The sequence below is a fragment of the Rousettus aegyptiacus genome, unplaced genomic scaffold (assembly GCF_014176215.1).
Source record: "Rousettus aegyptiacus isolate mRouAeg1 unplaced genomic scaffold, mRouAeg1.p scaffold_m13_p_10, whole genome shotgun sequence".
Taxonomy (NCBI): Eukaryota; Metazoa; Chordata; class Mammalia; order Chiroptera; family Pteropodidae; genus Rousettus; species Rousettus aegyptiacus.
The window spans coordinates 89,345,156-89,361,941 of NW_023416285.1; the positions used below are offsets into that span (position 1 = coordinate 89,345,156).

Below are 16,786 nucleotides of genomic sequence, written 5' to 3' on the forward strand. Positions count from 1 at the left end.
TGTGGCTTTTATCAATAAAGCTGCTATGAACATGAGTGTACAAGTCTTTGTGTGAATGTAAGTTTTCATTTTTCTTTAATAAATACCTAGGAGTAGCTGACTTGCAAGGGAAGTGTATGTTTACCTTTGAGGAAACTACCGAATGGCTTTTCAAATTAGTTGTGTATTTAAATTCCCACCAGTAGTATATGAGAGTTCCAGTTACTCCTCACCAGACTCACTATGGTCTGTGTTCAATTTTAGCCATTCTGGTAAATATGTGGTGGTATCTCATTGTGATTTTAATTTACATTTCCCTAGTAATTAATGTTGTTGAGCATCTTTTCACTTGTTGATTTGCTACCCATCTGTCATCTTTGGTGAAGAATCTATTCACATCTTTTTCCAATTTTTGATTGGGTTGTTTGTCTTATCATTGAATTGTAAGACTTATTTATATTTCCTGGATTTAAGTTCTTTATCAAATATGTATTGTAGAAATATTTTTTTCCAGTCCGTTCCTTGTATTTTCATTTCCTTTACAATGTTTTTTGCGCATAGTACGTACAAAGTCCAAGATCACTAAGATGTTTTATCCTACATTTTCTTCGAGAAGTTTTCCAATTTTAGTTCTTACATTTAGATTAATGATACATTTAGTATTAATATTTTTAGATGGAGTGTGGTAAGAGTTGAAAATTAAAAAAAAAAAAGAGATACCTATCCAATCATTCAGCAACATTTGTTGAAAAGATTATTCTTTTTCTGTTAAATTACCTTGTTGAAAATCTTTATTTCTGGATTTTCTAATCTTCCATTAAATTATTTTTCTATCATCTTGATATAACTAAGACCCTGCTCAGATTATTTTAGCACTGTCGTAAGTCCCGAATCAAGTAATGCAGGTCTTCTGAATTTGTTGTTAATTTTCAAATTTTTTTGGCGATTCCATATTTTTACATTTCCAGATGAATTTTAGAATCAGCTTCTCAATTTCTATATATAAAAAAAAAAACTTCTGGAATTTTAATTAAAATGGTACCAGATATATAGATCAGTTTGAGGAAAATTGACATCAAGTAACATTAAGTAAAATAAATCTTGAGTCTTTTAACCTAGGGACGTGGAATATTGCTTCAAAGATTTAGGTCTTTAATTTCTCTTAGCAATATTTTGTGTTTCAAAGTGTGTAAGTCTTGCACATCTTTGGTCAAATTTCTTCCTAAGTATTTTATATTTTTCATGTTATTTTAAGTGGACTTGTTAAAATTTTTGATTCAAGCTATTTCTTGCTAGTGTATTGAAGTATAATTGATTCAGTACTTGTATTCTGAAAATTTGCTAAATTATTAGTTCAAGTAGCTTTTTTTCTAGATTCCTCAGATGATCGTATTATCTCTGAATAACAACAGTTTATTTTTTCTTTTTAATCCAGATGGTGTCGTATTTTTTGTTTTGTTTTGTTTTTTGTTTTGTTTTTTGTTTTTGTTCCCTTGGCTTATTACACTGGTTAGACCTCTGGTACCTTTGGTGAATTAGAGATGGTGGGAGTGGACATCCTTGCCTGGATTCTGATCTTAGTGGGGAAGTATTCAGTTTCACCACTAAGTATGATCCTAGCTGCAGGTTTGTTTATTGACCTGTTTAAATTCCCTTCTACACTGAGTTTATTGAGAGTTTTTGACATGGTTAAATGTTGAATTAGGTTGAATGTTTTTCCTTCTTTCATGTATTGAGATTATTATTGGGTTTTTCTTTTTTATTCTATTACAGTGAGTAGGCATCAATTGATTTTCAAATAAATCAACTTCCACTTCTGAGGTACACCCCACTTGGTCAGAATGCCTTATATTTTTTATATATCGCTGGATTCAATGGGCTGATACTTTGTTGAGGATTTTTACATCTGTATTTACGAGGGATACTGTATTTCTTCTTTCTTTTAATATCTTTTCTGGCTTGAGTATCAGGGTAATATTGTTCTTATGAAATGAATTGAGAGGTATCCTCTTGCTTCAATTTTATAGAAGAATTTGTGTAGAATTGGTATTACTGTTTCTTAAATGTTTGATAAAATTCTCCAGTGAAGCCATCGGGGCCTGATGTCTGTAGGACGGATTTTAATCACACATTCAATTTAATTAATAGCTATAGGACTAATCAGGTTATTGATTTCTTCTTGAACGAGCTTTAGTTGTTTAGTTGTATCTTTCAAGGACTATGTCCATTGCATCTAAGTTATATTTTTGGCATAAAGTTGTCGTTATACTTTTAATATCTGTAGGACTCTTAGTTCAGCATCTTCCCTCAGTGGTCACATATTGGTCATTTGTATATTCTTTCTCTTGTATCTGATCAGTGCTTTTTTTTCAGTGAGACAACTTTCAATTTTATTGATTTTTTTTATATTGCATTAATTTCTGCTCTTACCAACTATTATATTTATGGCACTATTTCTTACTCAGAAATCTACTTTGATATGAATATAGCCATTTTGTGGCTTCATTTTTATTAGTTCTGCTATGTTACATCTTTTCCCATCTTTTTACTTTTAGTTTATGTGAAATGAATTTCTTATAAATGATATATGATTGCTTCCTGCTTTTTAAAAATCTTATCTGACATTCTCTGCCTTTTAATTGGTATGTTTAAATTATTTACAATTAATGTAACTATTCACATGGTTGGGGTTAAATCTATCATCTTGCTATTTGTTTCCTATTTGCCTGCTCTTTGTTTCCTTTCTCTCTTTCTCTGCCTTCTTTTGGATCGGGTGCTTTTATGATTACATTTTATTGCTTTTTATAATTTCATTTGATTTTAGTGGTTGCTTTAGGTGAACAGTATATATCCTTTTCTTATCCACTTTTGAGTGATTTACACCACTTCTGTCTTCCTCCCATTTCTGGCCTTGGTTCTATAGTTTTCCTGCATTTATTTCTATACATGTTATAAACTCCCCAATATATCATTGTCATATTTACTTTAAGCTGTCAATTCTCTGTTAAAGGACCTAGAAAAATAAGAAATCGTATTTTGTATATATTTACATATTTGCTATTGCCAGTGCTCTTCATTACTTTATGTCAATCCAGTTTTCAATCAGGTTTTATTTTTCCTTCTACCTGACAGGCTGCCATTAGCATTCCTTATATTTCGGGTTTGTTGATTTGAATTATTTCACGTTTTGTATGTCTTAAAAAGTTCTTATTTTGCCTTTATTTTTTGAAGGTTTGCTGAGTATAGACTTCCTGATTGGCAGTTCCCCCAAATCCTAGTCTGTATTTTAACAATATTGTTTCACTGCCTCTAACTTGTACAATTTCTCACAGAAAGTCTGCTGTAATTCTTATCTTTGTTTCTATGTACATAATGGTGTATCTTTTTTTTCAACTACTTTTAAGATTTTCTCTTTATTGCTGGTTTAAAGACAATTTTTATTATGTGTCTTGGTATAGTTTTCTTCATGGTTTTTGTGCTTTGTGTTTGTTGAGCATCTTGGATCTATAAAGGGTTTATAGTTTTCATTAAATTTGGAAAATTTTCCACCATAATTTTTTCAGAAAATGTTTTTATCTCTTTTTTCTTGCCAGGACCACAATTTTACATTTATTAGGCCACCCAAGGTTGTCTCACAGCTGAATGATTCTCTGTAAATTTTTCATTCACTTTTTATGCTTCATTTTTAATAGTTTCTGTTGCTATGTCTTCAACTTCACTAATCTTATCTAAACTTAATGTCTTTTTCATCTAATAAATGACATTAAAAAAATTAAACTCAGTTGCATTTAGTTTTCATTATAAGATGGTAATTTTTTCCTTACTGTACTTTTTATGATATGTTTTATCTTGATGAATTAAAATACAATTGCAATTCCCATTGATTAATTGGTTAATTAGATATTTGTATTTGGCCTCTCTCCATTTCTTTTTAGTTGAGCTTTATGATAAATATGTGGTTTTTTTGGTTACTTTATCTAATGGACCCTGATATACAACATGTTTTGGTTGTTGTCCAGTTTTCAATATGATCAGGCGACTTAAAACCATGCCTTGGTCATAGACAAGACTTCTGGAGAGGAGAGACTGGTCACAATGCCATGTCTCTCTAAAGAGTCAGAGATTGAGAAAGCCTTTAGTAGGCTGCTGAATGTGTATTTCTTCATTTTGAGCTTAATCCTGTTTTGCAGAGGGTTTCTGAGTGTCTCTCACCACATGGAGACAAACAGTCTTTGCTCGAGCTGGGAAGTGTCACATTTAAACAAAGCTTTGGGCTACAGTACTGATCTCTTAAGACACTTGGTATATTGAGACCAGTCTTAGGGCCCATGGGAGTGAGCTAAATCTGTTAAAGTTGGAAGCTTTTGTGCAAGTAACACTATTTTCAATCTTTCCTGTGATAGCTCTTTGCTTTACTTCTCCTTTAGTATTTATATTTAGCTAAAGTCCTTCAAGATTTTTAGCTTTTCTTAGCTATGACAGTGGGAACCAAGGGAAAATATTTTTGATTGATTTTGGCCCCAACATGATGGATGAGAATCCCAAAAGGTAGGTACATTTCAGGGACAAAGGAGTTGCTCAATTGACTACCTTCCCCACCTGTAACAAATACCTGCTTCCCGAGGTAACTTTGGAGGACCTGCATTTTCTTGGATGGACATATGGGGGAGCGCTTTTCCTGACAAGACTGTTACTGACCTGTCCCTTGCCAGTCCTTCACCAGCATACACTCTGTCTTCTTGTTGCAGATCCTTGCTTTTAAGTAGCTGGCGACGAATGACTAAGATGCCAATCGAAAGAAAATCTAAGGGTTTTTTTTTTTTTTTCACTTACAAAGACATCTGCATTTTAAACAATAACCTTTAAAGACTAATGGCTGTTCTGTGGTTCAAGGAATTAATACTCGATGATAGAATTTCAGGTAGAAGGAGATCTCTTGCAGATTCAGGTCCTGGCAAACTGTCCCTCTGTGCCTACAGATTTTTATGCCACTGTACATCCCTCTTAATTTAGCCCAATCTGTTTTCTTTAATGCGCTGTTCAGAATTAAAATTTAAGATGCTCATTTTGGGGAAATTTTATCTATCTATGCCAAGGTCAATTTATCAACTGAGTCTCTTAAAAAAATCATAAACTATATACTTATGGTAAACAGCTCTAAAAATATAAAAAAATTATTTGTGAGTGAGTTAAAGGTGAAATGACCATAACATATGAATGTGAGTTGGTATTCTGTCACGGTTTGTTTGTAATACTAGACTGGACTTATAATCTGTACAAATTACACATTTCTAAATCAACGATAATTCTTCACAAATTGTACATTGCTCCAAGTTCTGAAATGGTTATGATATTTACCAATTTATCCTTCACCGTATTTCAGGAAAAATTTAGAGGGCTGAAATGAGTCAATTTTTAAAAGTGTCCTTTTGAACACATATATTTGTTTAGCTACACGTGAGAGCTTTATTTTCTAACCTCATGAACATTTGACTTTTAGATATTCAGAGGATGACTATCTTCAGATCGTCACACATGTACAGAGATGTCCATGGAAACGACAAGTAGAAGAACATGAGAATTTTAGGTAAAAATTTTAGTTTCATAAATAATATGAGTTAAAAAAAGTTTTGCACATTTGCTTTGTTGGGGAACTAAGCAATATGATTTCATTCTAAGACCCTCTCATGAGGTTTGTGGTGCTCCATTCTTATCTCTTATGTGGAAATTTGTAATTATGTTACTGGAATTAATTACAAAAATCCCAAATTCAGAAAGAAAGTATTTGTTATAATAATTTTTTTATTATGTTTTAGAGAATGTTGCTTCTCTGCACCATTCGCATTTGCCATTTATTTATTTTGTAAATAAAATGTAATAGCATTAAGGAATGTTTGGAAAACATAGAAGGAAAAAAGCCATCCATAGGCCCATCTCTTTAGAGCAAAAACTGCGTTCGTTTCTGCACATTCTCTTACAGTTTTTCTCATTACCTTCCTAAAACCAGCAACATTCAGGAGTGTGATTTGTTCTAGGTAATAACCTGGGGAGGAGCCATTCACCTGACAAGACAAAGTCATCAATTGATGATTACAGGGCTGTCCTGTGCTTGGATAACTCAGAGCTCACCCAGACAGAAATAAATTATGTTAAAACAGTAGGCTTGGGGGTGGGGAGGATTTGTGTATGGATCCTTACCTGCACCCCTTCCCCTGAATACCTGCTCTTAGGGCGAAGCTGCACCAGTTGTGTCTGTGTTTGTCCATCTACGTCGCTTTGCTTTTCTTTGCGCACATTCTGATTTTTTGCTGTGTGTCAACACAGGCTTTGTCTGTCCTGTGCTGAGTTATTTTGTTCTACGATAATCCACAAATATGTTTTCGTCTTTAGTGGTTTATATTTTCAAAGTTTACTTGAAGTATCAAGTCTTTTAAAAACCTTATTCAAGAGGTATTGCTTTCCCCCGAGATTCTCTAAGAAGTATCGGCGTCTTGACTTTCGTTACTAAGGGAAGGAAGTTCTTCCTTGCATGATCCGTGGCTCCGCCTGTGCCGCCTTCGGTCAGTATATACTGGAGTCACTGGGTCAAATGCCTTTGAGTGAGTCCGCTGCCATTGAACGAAGCATCCCGGTCCACTCCCATTGAGCGAATGAGTAACTTTCTGATTGGGTGAAAGTTAAAAGTGAATTTCTTCCCTCCACTGGGTGGATACATGGATGATATCACTTCCTGTCACTTCAGGGTGACGACTATAAAAGGGTATTCGTATTTAGCTATGTCAGTTCTAGGATATTTTATGTTATGCAGTCTGCTATAAACTGATCGTGTCATCTAAAAAGTCATAAATTGAAAACCCGAGGAGATGGTATTAATTAGCGGGGCCTTTGGGAAGTGATTAAGTCATGAAAGTAGAGCCCTCATGAATAGGATTAGTGATTTTACAAAAGAGACCCCAGACTGCTTGCTCACGCCTTCTGCCACGTGAGGACACAGCAAGAGACTCCGTCTGTGAACCGGGAAGTGGCTTCTCACCAGACACTGAATCTGCCAGCACCTTGATCTTGGACTTCTCAGCCTCTAGAAATATGAAAATAAATGTCTGTGATTTTTTAAGCCACCCAGTCATAGGTTCTGCTATAGCAAGTCAAATGGACTGACACAGTCCTACTCAAGACTAGGATTTGAGAGAGCGAAGTGACAGGGAGACCAGATAGAAAGTTGCACAGGCAACTATAACCTAATGTTCACAGAGTCAAAGAGTAGCAGAAGAGCTGGGTTTTGAGAGACCTTTCTCCACTTGCAGAATAGGCAAAAAGAAGAAGAAGGGTATATTGAGGTATTGGGCTATCAAGGATCCATCCAAAATAATTAGCTAGAAAGACTCAATGAGTAATGACATCAATAATCAAAGTAAGGGTAAAGGACCTCCTCCTTCTTGGTGTAGATTGGCTCAGATCAAGCCTTTGAGAGCTATACAAGCAAAACAAAGTATACTCAATACCTGTTTGAGGACACTGGCGAGCTACCAAGGCAGGGAGTAGTTAAAGGACTAAGATCCAGAAGAAGGGGAAACTGAGGGAGGTGAGCCTACCATCTGGAGCTGTTTTTTTTTTTCCCACAGGGAACTATCCAACTGCACAAGCAAAAGCATGGCTGAGAGGCAGAGAGGCTGAGCAGAGCAGCCATCCATCCATAGAAAAGGCCAGTTCTCTCAAAGACTGCAGCCCAAACTTGAATCATTTCCACCCTCAATCGGATTTAGATCTGCCCTTAGCCTAGCTACGGGATAGAGCCCAAAGCCCATCCTCCCTGGAAGAAAGTAACCTCATTCAGAGCCTTAAATTATCTTTGCAAGTTTTCGCACACAGAGTCTGGTTCAATGAGAAGAAAGAATTCTCTCAAAAAGGCTTTTCTTTCTTTCCTTTTTTTTTTCTTCATAAATAAAACGTAGGAGTCTCTTCAAATCTAACTCTGCATGAGAGTCAGTGTGGCAAATCATGATGGATAAAGCTGTATAGATGGATGGTATGCAGACCGAATGGCCATTTTGCCTTTATTACCATCTCATTAGAAAAAGTGCCTTGGTAAACAAGATGATTACCCAAGGGCCTGTCTATCCCTTCAGGGACAATTTAAGTAAACATCTGGGACTGTAATACTTATTGCTTATTGTCATTCGAGATAATAGTCACAGCGATATTTATTTATTTACTTGAATATTTAGTTTATTGTAATGTTCTTTTTATGGGCATATTAGCAAACCAAACTATCTAAACTTCAACAAAAGTCTGTGCAATTAAATCATAATAAACGGCCCACTTTCCTAAATTTTTACCAATAAAGCTGGCCAAATCTGGGAATTTTCTGGCTTATTTATAAAGCCGGTATTGTGAAAATGTTCCCTATTATTATAGACATCAAGTAGCTAAATAGTTTTTTATTTTATTTATGCACAGCATTTTATACCAAAGCTGAAGAAAAGCAAAATGTGAGCCTTAAAAAGGTTGTAATGTTCTTTTATCAGGAATTACAAAAGTTACATTAAATTCTGAAGAATATAAGTAAGTGAATATTTTCTAAATCCATCTGTAGCCTGATTGCTGAAATTCTCAATGGCCAATCCCTAGGAGCTATTTGAAAATTATGGGACTCCTGTGGTCACATGATCTAAAAATAAAAGAGAGTTTAAGAGTTATTTTCCTTAAATAAATATGCCACTTGCTAGCAGAGAGGATGCATTTTGGTTATCAACAAATTTTTGTTTTTGGGTTTATTATGTCAATACACAGGAGACCTCTTCATCCTGGTACAGTGTGGGCCACAAAGTTAGGACTTTCAATAAATATATGTTAAATGAATGGATGCATGACAGTAAACAGAAAGTATGCAAGGTTTTACTGACCTCAAGGAAATTACAGTCAGTTTGGAGAGACAACAAATAAAACTATGACTATTTATGATTTAGTGTCCAAATGAGTGATTTACACAAATACGGTAATATGTCAATGCATAATCACCATGGGATATAATTTCTTGAACCATTGTGTGAAAAGAGACAGGACTTGAGCTACAACTCTGAGGATGGGTGGAAAGGGAGGGGGAGACCAATATGGTAGTGGCGGGACCAGGAATAAACATGAGTAAGTTTCAAGACCAGAAGCAGCGGATCAGTGAACTTACACTAGAGGGTGCTTGGGATAAAGGGGAAACTTGTAGGTCAGTTGAGGTGCCCCTAACAATGCAGAGCTCCGATGATCGAAGTAAAGTTCACTGGCTTTCTGTAGATACCCAGAACCCAGTAGAGATATTTGTATCAAGGAAATCCCATAATGAATTTATTATTTTAGAGAATGTCTTGCTCAGCAAAATATTAGACGAATTGGAGTCTTACAAGGGAATGAATACACTGAAGAAAGTTGAAGGAGTCAGGAACTGGTCGTAGAAAAGTAACTGTGGAATGATGAAGATCTAAAACATCAATAGTGATTATACAAATATCGAGGAAGGGAACTTACTGTGGGCTCCCCGGTCTATTTATCTTTGTATCTCCAGTGCCCATCACATAGATGGTACCCAATAAATAGTTGTTGTATACATGAGTGAAGAATTGGCAGGGCTCGGTTGCTTATTGATTCCTACTTCTCTAATTGAAGGGGAAGAAAAAGAGAGTAGGAGACAAATGAGAAATGTTAGGTCTGGTTGATTGGCTTTACTAATTAGTGGTGCTACTAATAAGTAGAAAGGTTTTAAAGAGAAATTGCTTTTATGAAGAGGAGCTAGACAGGCTGCGTTTGAGTTGACATTGGGGCAACCAGATGCAGAAACGTTCCCTCGGATAAAAATAAATGTTAAGAGAAAATGAAATTTTCTGAAAAAGAAAAGCAACTGCTGTTTAATTTATGTAAGAAGTATGGCCTTTTAAGAGCTTATCTTCTCAGGAGCCTTTTCTACCCCCTACTTAACAGTGTTTATCCTCTTTTTACAGATTATTAAGCTTTTACTGATTCGACATTTAATTGTGAGTCTGAGAGCTTGTGGCTGGGGTTTGTGCCCATAACTGCTCACAACCTTCACCTGGAAACAGCTGAAGTCTATGTCAGTGGCTCCATGAAGCCCTTGAAATTGTGTGTGAAATTGTGTATATTTCTTGGAAAAAGATCCCTAACTTTCATCAGATTTTCAAGGAGTCTAGGACCCCCGAATGGACTTAAATATTTCTAAGAATCTTCCGAACCTGAGTCCTGTTCACTCCAGGAGTGTGTTGCTTGTTTCACCTTCTCCGTGGGCATGGTTATCACAAGCGTAGGTGTGGCCAACCTCAGATTTACCCCTCCCTGTCTTACAGACATTCTAAGTTTCAGTTATGAATTGGGATTTCTGTGAGATGCTAGGTGGACCGAGTTAACAAGGAATTTAAGTAAGAGTTAAAGATGGCCCACCCCGCTCTATTTTTCCCTTGGCATCTAATTTCATTTACATATAGTAGTATTAAGAAGGTCTAGCCATCTGCCTTCTGCTTTTAAAATCGTCATTGTTTTTTTCCCCAAACATGAGCTGATATACATATTTTACTTGATAAGAAACCACCAAATTATTTTCTAAAATAGCTGTACCATTTAACATTCCTGGAAACAATGTTTTCCTTTTGCCCCACATCCTCACCAACACTTGGTGTTGGCAGACCTTTTAATTTTAGCCTGAGCGCTATCTCATTTTCAACTTACATATCCCTGATAACTGATAATGTTTAGCTCTTTACATGTGTTTATTAGCCATTCATATTTCTATATTTTTGCAATATATCTGCTCAAGTAGTTTACCCACATTTTATTGAGTTATCTGTGTTTTCTTATTGATTTGTAGTTCTTTTTATTTTATTTTTACCTTTTGACCCCCTTCAGTTAAAGAAATTATTACTCTTCACATTCTCTCCCTCTCATTTTTTGGAAACTGATGAATGATCATTTGCTCGAACTTAGATATTTGAGACTAACATCGAGATGCTTTAATTTAAATTAAACATAATGTGAAATACTCCTCACTCTCCTTTCTTCACTTCCTCTACTTCACCTTCAAAGCTTCTTAGGAAGCTCTGGGAACTCCTGGGAAGCAGGTGTTATCCCAGCAGAGTCTCTGAGCTTCAATAATTAGTCTTAGATTCTTTAGGTAACGTCTGAGGTAATTAATAGATTAGCTTTCATGAACCGTTTTCTAACTTAAAACAGATGCATTCATATGTGTGATCAGTTATGAAAAACAGATAGGCACACAAGCATAAGTGCTTAATTTTCATTTTATTTTCACTTTTTTTCCCCCAGAAGTGCTCATACTATTATTTTTCAGTTCTTTTTGGACTAATATCATTTGATTTCTTTAGATGTCCCCGTGTTTTATACACATGAGTTTGAATCCAAAATGACTGAATATTATCAATCACATATTTACTGAACACTTAGTGGTGGAAGACAATGCTATCATGTAAATGCACATGTTTATTTTAAGACTCATGCATGAGATGCCTTTCAAATTACTGAGACGGATATTTTGTGTCTAATTACTTTGGCACAGATAACTATTATGTGACAACAATTTTACTAAATCTCGAATTATCCCCTCAAATTCAATTAGATTAAAATTTCTTAAAAGTTATTTCTTTGCTCGCTTTGTATTGGGTATATAAGAAAAGGCTACAATTCTGTATCAGTAGATTCATCGATATTTCTAAAATAAGAGCAAGCGTGTTGCTTTCATTTTTATTTGTGCTCCTTGGAAAAATACGATGTTAAACAAAAATATTTACAGACAGTATCACATATGTTCAGTTTTCATTACATGATATCGATGTGATGAAAACTGTGCCATTTCATGATTTACCTTTGTGAAAGGATATAAATTCTGCAAATAAATAGATGAAAAAGTTAATATCTTTCAAAAAAGTCAGAACTGAACAAGCAAACTCTGTTGAACTGTTTTCAGCTATTTTCTGAAATATTTCTCCAAAAGCAGTAGTTATGGTTTGATTTGGGTTAGCATTTTGTGAGATTACAACTTTTTTTTTTTTTTCATTTGGTCAACACCGACCGAGTACTATTATGTCTGAAGCATTTTATTTCGTAGCACTGATTTTTTGGAGAGAAGCAAAAATCATCTGGATTAGGGGTTGTTTTGATTTTTCCAAGACCATGTTTATTTTTCTGAACCTCTGTTTCCCTCCTCCTCATACCCTTTAAATGTTTGCTGCTTATGATTCATACAGGGTGACTATGATGATGGCTCAGAGCAATACATCATTTTTTTTTTTTTTAATTTAAGAAGATGTGTGTACCTTATGATAGGTGTTTTGGGTCAGTTGTCAGATTGAAAAAGCTTCTTTTGCTCATTTCCTCTGCATCGAGACCATTTTCACCCTTAATATCCTGTCACATCATCTATTTGTCATTCTACACAGCATGTCTGTGCATTCAGAGAAGCAACAAAAGCCACACCGTGTCATTATGTCTGCCGTATTTAATAACCGAAACTCTCGCCCATTTAAGGACGGGTTCCTCTCTTAGTCTTCAGAATATAAACTTTGCCGTCAAAATGCATCAGACCCACACGGGATTCACTAATCTTCTAAATTTTATTTCGAAACTTATCTCACAGGTCGTACTCGACAATAACTATATTGCCTTATGCTCCTGCGTTGAGTGAGCCTCTTTCTAGACTGCCCTGCCTTGCAAGCGCTCTGTTCCTTATTGCACTGCTTGCTGTAGTACCTTCATCGGTTTGTTCCATTGCAAGGTCTGAGCCTACAGACCTTTCCCCAGCATTTCAACATTGCTCCTTCACTTCGGAGTTTACCTCTTAGATGCCTCCCCCACCCCACCCCCCAACCCCCCCCTTTTTTTTTTTTTTTGCTTTGATAATCCTATTCTCCTACATTTTACTTTACCTTGGCTTAGTTCTTATATTCTACTCAGATACATGAGCTGATCTTTTATAGACTGAAAAAGAGCAGTGTTCACGTTAGTTAACAAGGGGAAATCTCAGTTATCTGAGTTGCTGACTGAATCCAGTCTTTATTCATTTTCTTCCTTAGCCCATAACTCGTGTTGATTGTATATGGAACACTGGGTCACATGTCTCTTGGGCTTTTCTGTGGCTACCAGTTATGAAGCAGAATTTGGAGTGGGTCGAGATACAGCTAGGATGAACCCTCAGCAAAAGTTGTAAAGCGTGTGAACGTTCATTCATTTATTTTATATTTCATATATATTTCAAGACGTCTTGACCATCCACTCTGTGTCAAGTGCCTGCATTTCCTGACACATTACATTTTTGATCTTCTGCAAATTGTCCCAGATCCTTCACCTCTGTCTTTCTTTTCAAAGCAATGCCTCATGGGTCTAGGGACACTACATGTTCCCAAATGTTTCTCCCTTATTCTTCCTCAAAACACCAGTTTATCTATGCCAGACCTCCCCTGCCATGTGATGTACTAATTCATCTTAACATGTGAATGACCAATGGCTTTTCCGAATGCCATACCTTCTATTCTGTATCTAATAGGATTCATTAAGGACAATCACCAAAATCTAACTTTTAAATCCTAGGTGCATAGGCCATCCTATCTTCCTGATTTTGTGAGAGAGCCAGGAATTTGAAGGTGAAAATCCTCTGCGTGATTAGCATCATGAATTAACCTGAACCAGGTAGAAATATCAGTGCCTTACTCTACCTTTCACTGTGATGCCGGCATGATACTCACACACAGGTCCCCTCTGGGTTCCTGAAATTTCTCCCACTGTTCTGGGTGACTCGTTCAATCTTGTTGATGGCTCTATTTTAATTTAGGAACAGGCATGTTGCTGAAAAGAGATAGTCTCTGTTCGAACCTCTTAGTTCTTCTAATCTGTTGGGACTGAACCTTGTTAATCACTGCAATTCTTAGATCATTGTCTTCTTACTAACAAACTATTCCTTTAGTTTGAAACATACATACATTGCGAGCCAGTCGATTCTCAAATCTCAGTATCTTAGCATGCCATCTCGATTTTATTTTTCATTTCATTTCTTGCACAATGACTCTTTCTCTTCCAACCCTGGAAAGAGTTGTCTGTACTCACTCCATCTTCTACCCACATCTCTAACTAGAGCATTTCACATATGGTCAGCAGTGACCCCAAACTGCTAAATCTGAGAGACATTTTTCATTCCTATCTGCTTGACCTCTCACCTCTTAATCAGTATTTTGAAATTATAGATCATTCCTCATTCTTCGAAAGATTCTTATACTAGATTTCTGTGTCACTCCATCTGTCTTTTTAGCTCCTTCCTCCTCATCCCTACATGTCTCCATCTTCAAGTCCTGCTTGGTTATTATTATTATTATTTTTTTTAGTCTCTCCCGAGAATGGGAATCTCTGCTGGCACGTAGGTGGCATTCTGTGACTGACTATGGTTGCTAGAATTTGCTTCATCATCTCTCCTTTGGACCTGCCCTCTGTCTTCAAGCTCCGTGTTGGTATCATTCTTATCCATTCTCTACATGACAGCAGGTGGATGTTTTTTAATAGAAATTGGAGTACAGTCTTGCTCCCACCATTGTGACGTTCACCCCAAACAATTAGAAATGTATTTTTTTTGTTTCGTTTTGTTTGTTTGGGTTTGGTTTTGGTTTTTGTTTATTTGTTTTTGTTTCGCATTCAAAACTCAAACCGAACTCCCTCAAGTCTCTCTGCTGCCAGGGCCGTCTCCGGCCCCATAGCTCACCACACTCCCCCTGATTCTCTGTGCTCTACGTAGGTTGGTGTTGTACGTCATCGAATGTGCTGTGCTTGCTTCAGCCACAGAGTCTTGACAACGCTGTCCCTTCTGCCTCCACCATCTCCCCTAGTTAACGTGCCCTAAGCTTTCGGTTCCCAAATTGGCCCTCCCTTCTCCAGGGAGACCTCCCGTGAACAACCCGATCAGTCATCACTGCTGTCCTAGAAGGATGTTCTCTTTCATAACACTGATCACAAGTCTGAATTTCTATTTTGTGTGTACGACTGACCAGCTTACAGGCCTGAATGATCTGTGATCCATGTGTTTTTATAGAGTGCAAAATAACGATGGGAAAATATTTTCGTCAGGAGGAACCAAGAATCTTTCTAAATGGTTTCTAAAACTGGGTCAAGGATCAGTACAGGAACGAGAGAGTGGGAAGCATAGTCAGGTTCCTGGACCCCAAAGCATAGGCTCAGCTTCTGTTCGGCTCTATGAGTCTTACTACTGACCTTTCTTGTTTGTTGTCCACGGTCTTTGATTTTATTTTAAATTTGATCTCCCCCATGAGTGGCTGCATCCCCACTAGAACAAGTTAAAGACGTCGTTTGCCTTTGACAAGAGGCATTTGGGAAGTTGGTTATTTGTAACATCATCTTCATTATTAGGCTAAGCCAGTCTCTTTATCAGTAAAATAGAGTTGATACTTTCTCCATGAATTTTTATGACTATCTAATATGTAGATTGTTCAGTGCAGAGTCGATTATCTGTTAAAATGTCCATCAACTATTGCTATCATTATGATGTTCAGCGCAATATCATTTTCCTAACTTATGATTAATATTTTACTAAAAATAGTTAAACTCTTGGCATCTATAAGAAATATAGCAAGTTCCTGAGTAACAATGAGGCTATAACCATCTCAGTTCTGACCCTCTGCCTGAGATGGCATGTGAACATGTCTGTGCACAGTTTGGCTTTTTGGTGTATTATTTTGTGTGGATTGTCCATGAGTTTGATAAGGAACAATGCTGCTTATTCAGTTTGTTCTGTTTGAACTTTCTTTGGTCTTTTCTTCATGGAAAATAGGTCACAGAGAACAGCAAATATTAAGCTTCAACTTTCTAGATTACAATCTTTCAGTGTCTTATTTGCAGTAGAAAAGGACTTACCTTGATCTGAACAACCTGTGGCTTGTCCCCACCTTTCAAGATGATTGGTCAAATTAGATCTGGCAACATGCTCTGAGGTCCAATGAGGAATGACTCGGAGTTGCCAGAAAATTAATCAGCCTGATCACAGACAGAGCAAAGAGGTACACATCCTGCACTTCCTCCAGATTTAGGCCCCAGTTGGGGCAAACTAAGGACTGGCTGCTCAGGATAGGCCTGGATCATTTTAACCTGAGGGCAGAAATGAAAAGTCGGGATGTGGTGGGAAGCCAGAGGCCAAAGGCAGGAAAATAACTGCACAGTGCCTAGGGGCCAGGAAAAAACAGAAGCCGAGTGTGGGGGTTGAAGCCCAAAAGGGGAAGAAGCATCCCAGAGTGAGTGAGAGCTGTCCTGGGAAGGTGCCCGTGACGGGGGCGGCCTGCAGTGGGCAGTGGCGTTCTAGGAGCACGCAGGGCCCGTTCGTGCACGTGAACCAGGCTCATTAAACGACAGTGAGCAGAACCGGCCTTCTACCTGTCTTTCCGTCTGTGCGGCACGGAGAAGCATCTTTAGGACGGATGGAGCCCTTCACGTGCATATGTGTTGCTTGTCGCTGAAAAATACCGTGAGCGTTTGACTGGGTAAGTTACAGATCACGAGATAATGAGAGCTTTTACGAATGAAGGTGGTAGAAACGAAATATATTGAAAACATTTTCCTTAGGAAATGCTTCACACTGTAGCATGTTGGGGTAGTTAAACGTAAGATTGATTTTACCTTATAAAGATAAAACTGTTTTCATAGGACTCGGTATTGATTCAAGATCTTAAATATGTTGCCACCCAATGCCTGGGGGGAAAAATTTTTTTTATTACTTCTCTTTTCCTCCGATTTAAAATCTCTGACA

At 36.9% G+C, this 16,786-nt stretch overlaps 1 protein-coding gene across 3 annotated transcripts in view; it reads left to right on the forward strand.

The window, feature by feature from the left end:
- The window catches only part of ST8SIA6 (ST8 alpha-N-acetyl-neuraminide alpha-2,8-sialyltransferase 6), a 160,083-nt gene that overhangs the window by 119,469 nt on the left and 23,828 nt on the right, over positions 1–16,786 (forward strand). For all 3 annotated transcript variants that reach the window (XM_036228162.1, XM_016150633.2, XM_016150631.2), the window contains one exon: positions 5,480–5,566. In XM_036228162.1, the coding sequence (XP_036084055.1) occupies positions 5,480–5,566 (87 nt within the window). The remainder of the gene's footprint in view (positions 1–5,479; positions 5,567–16,786) is intronic.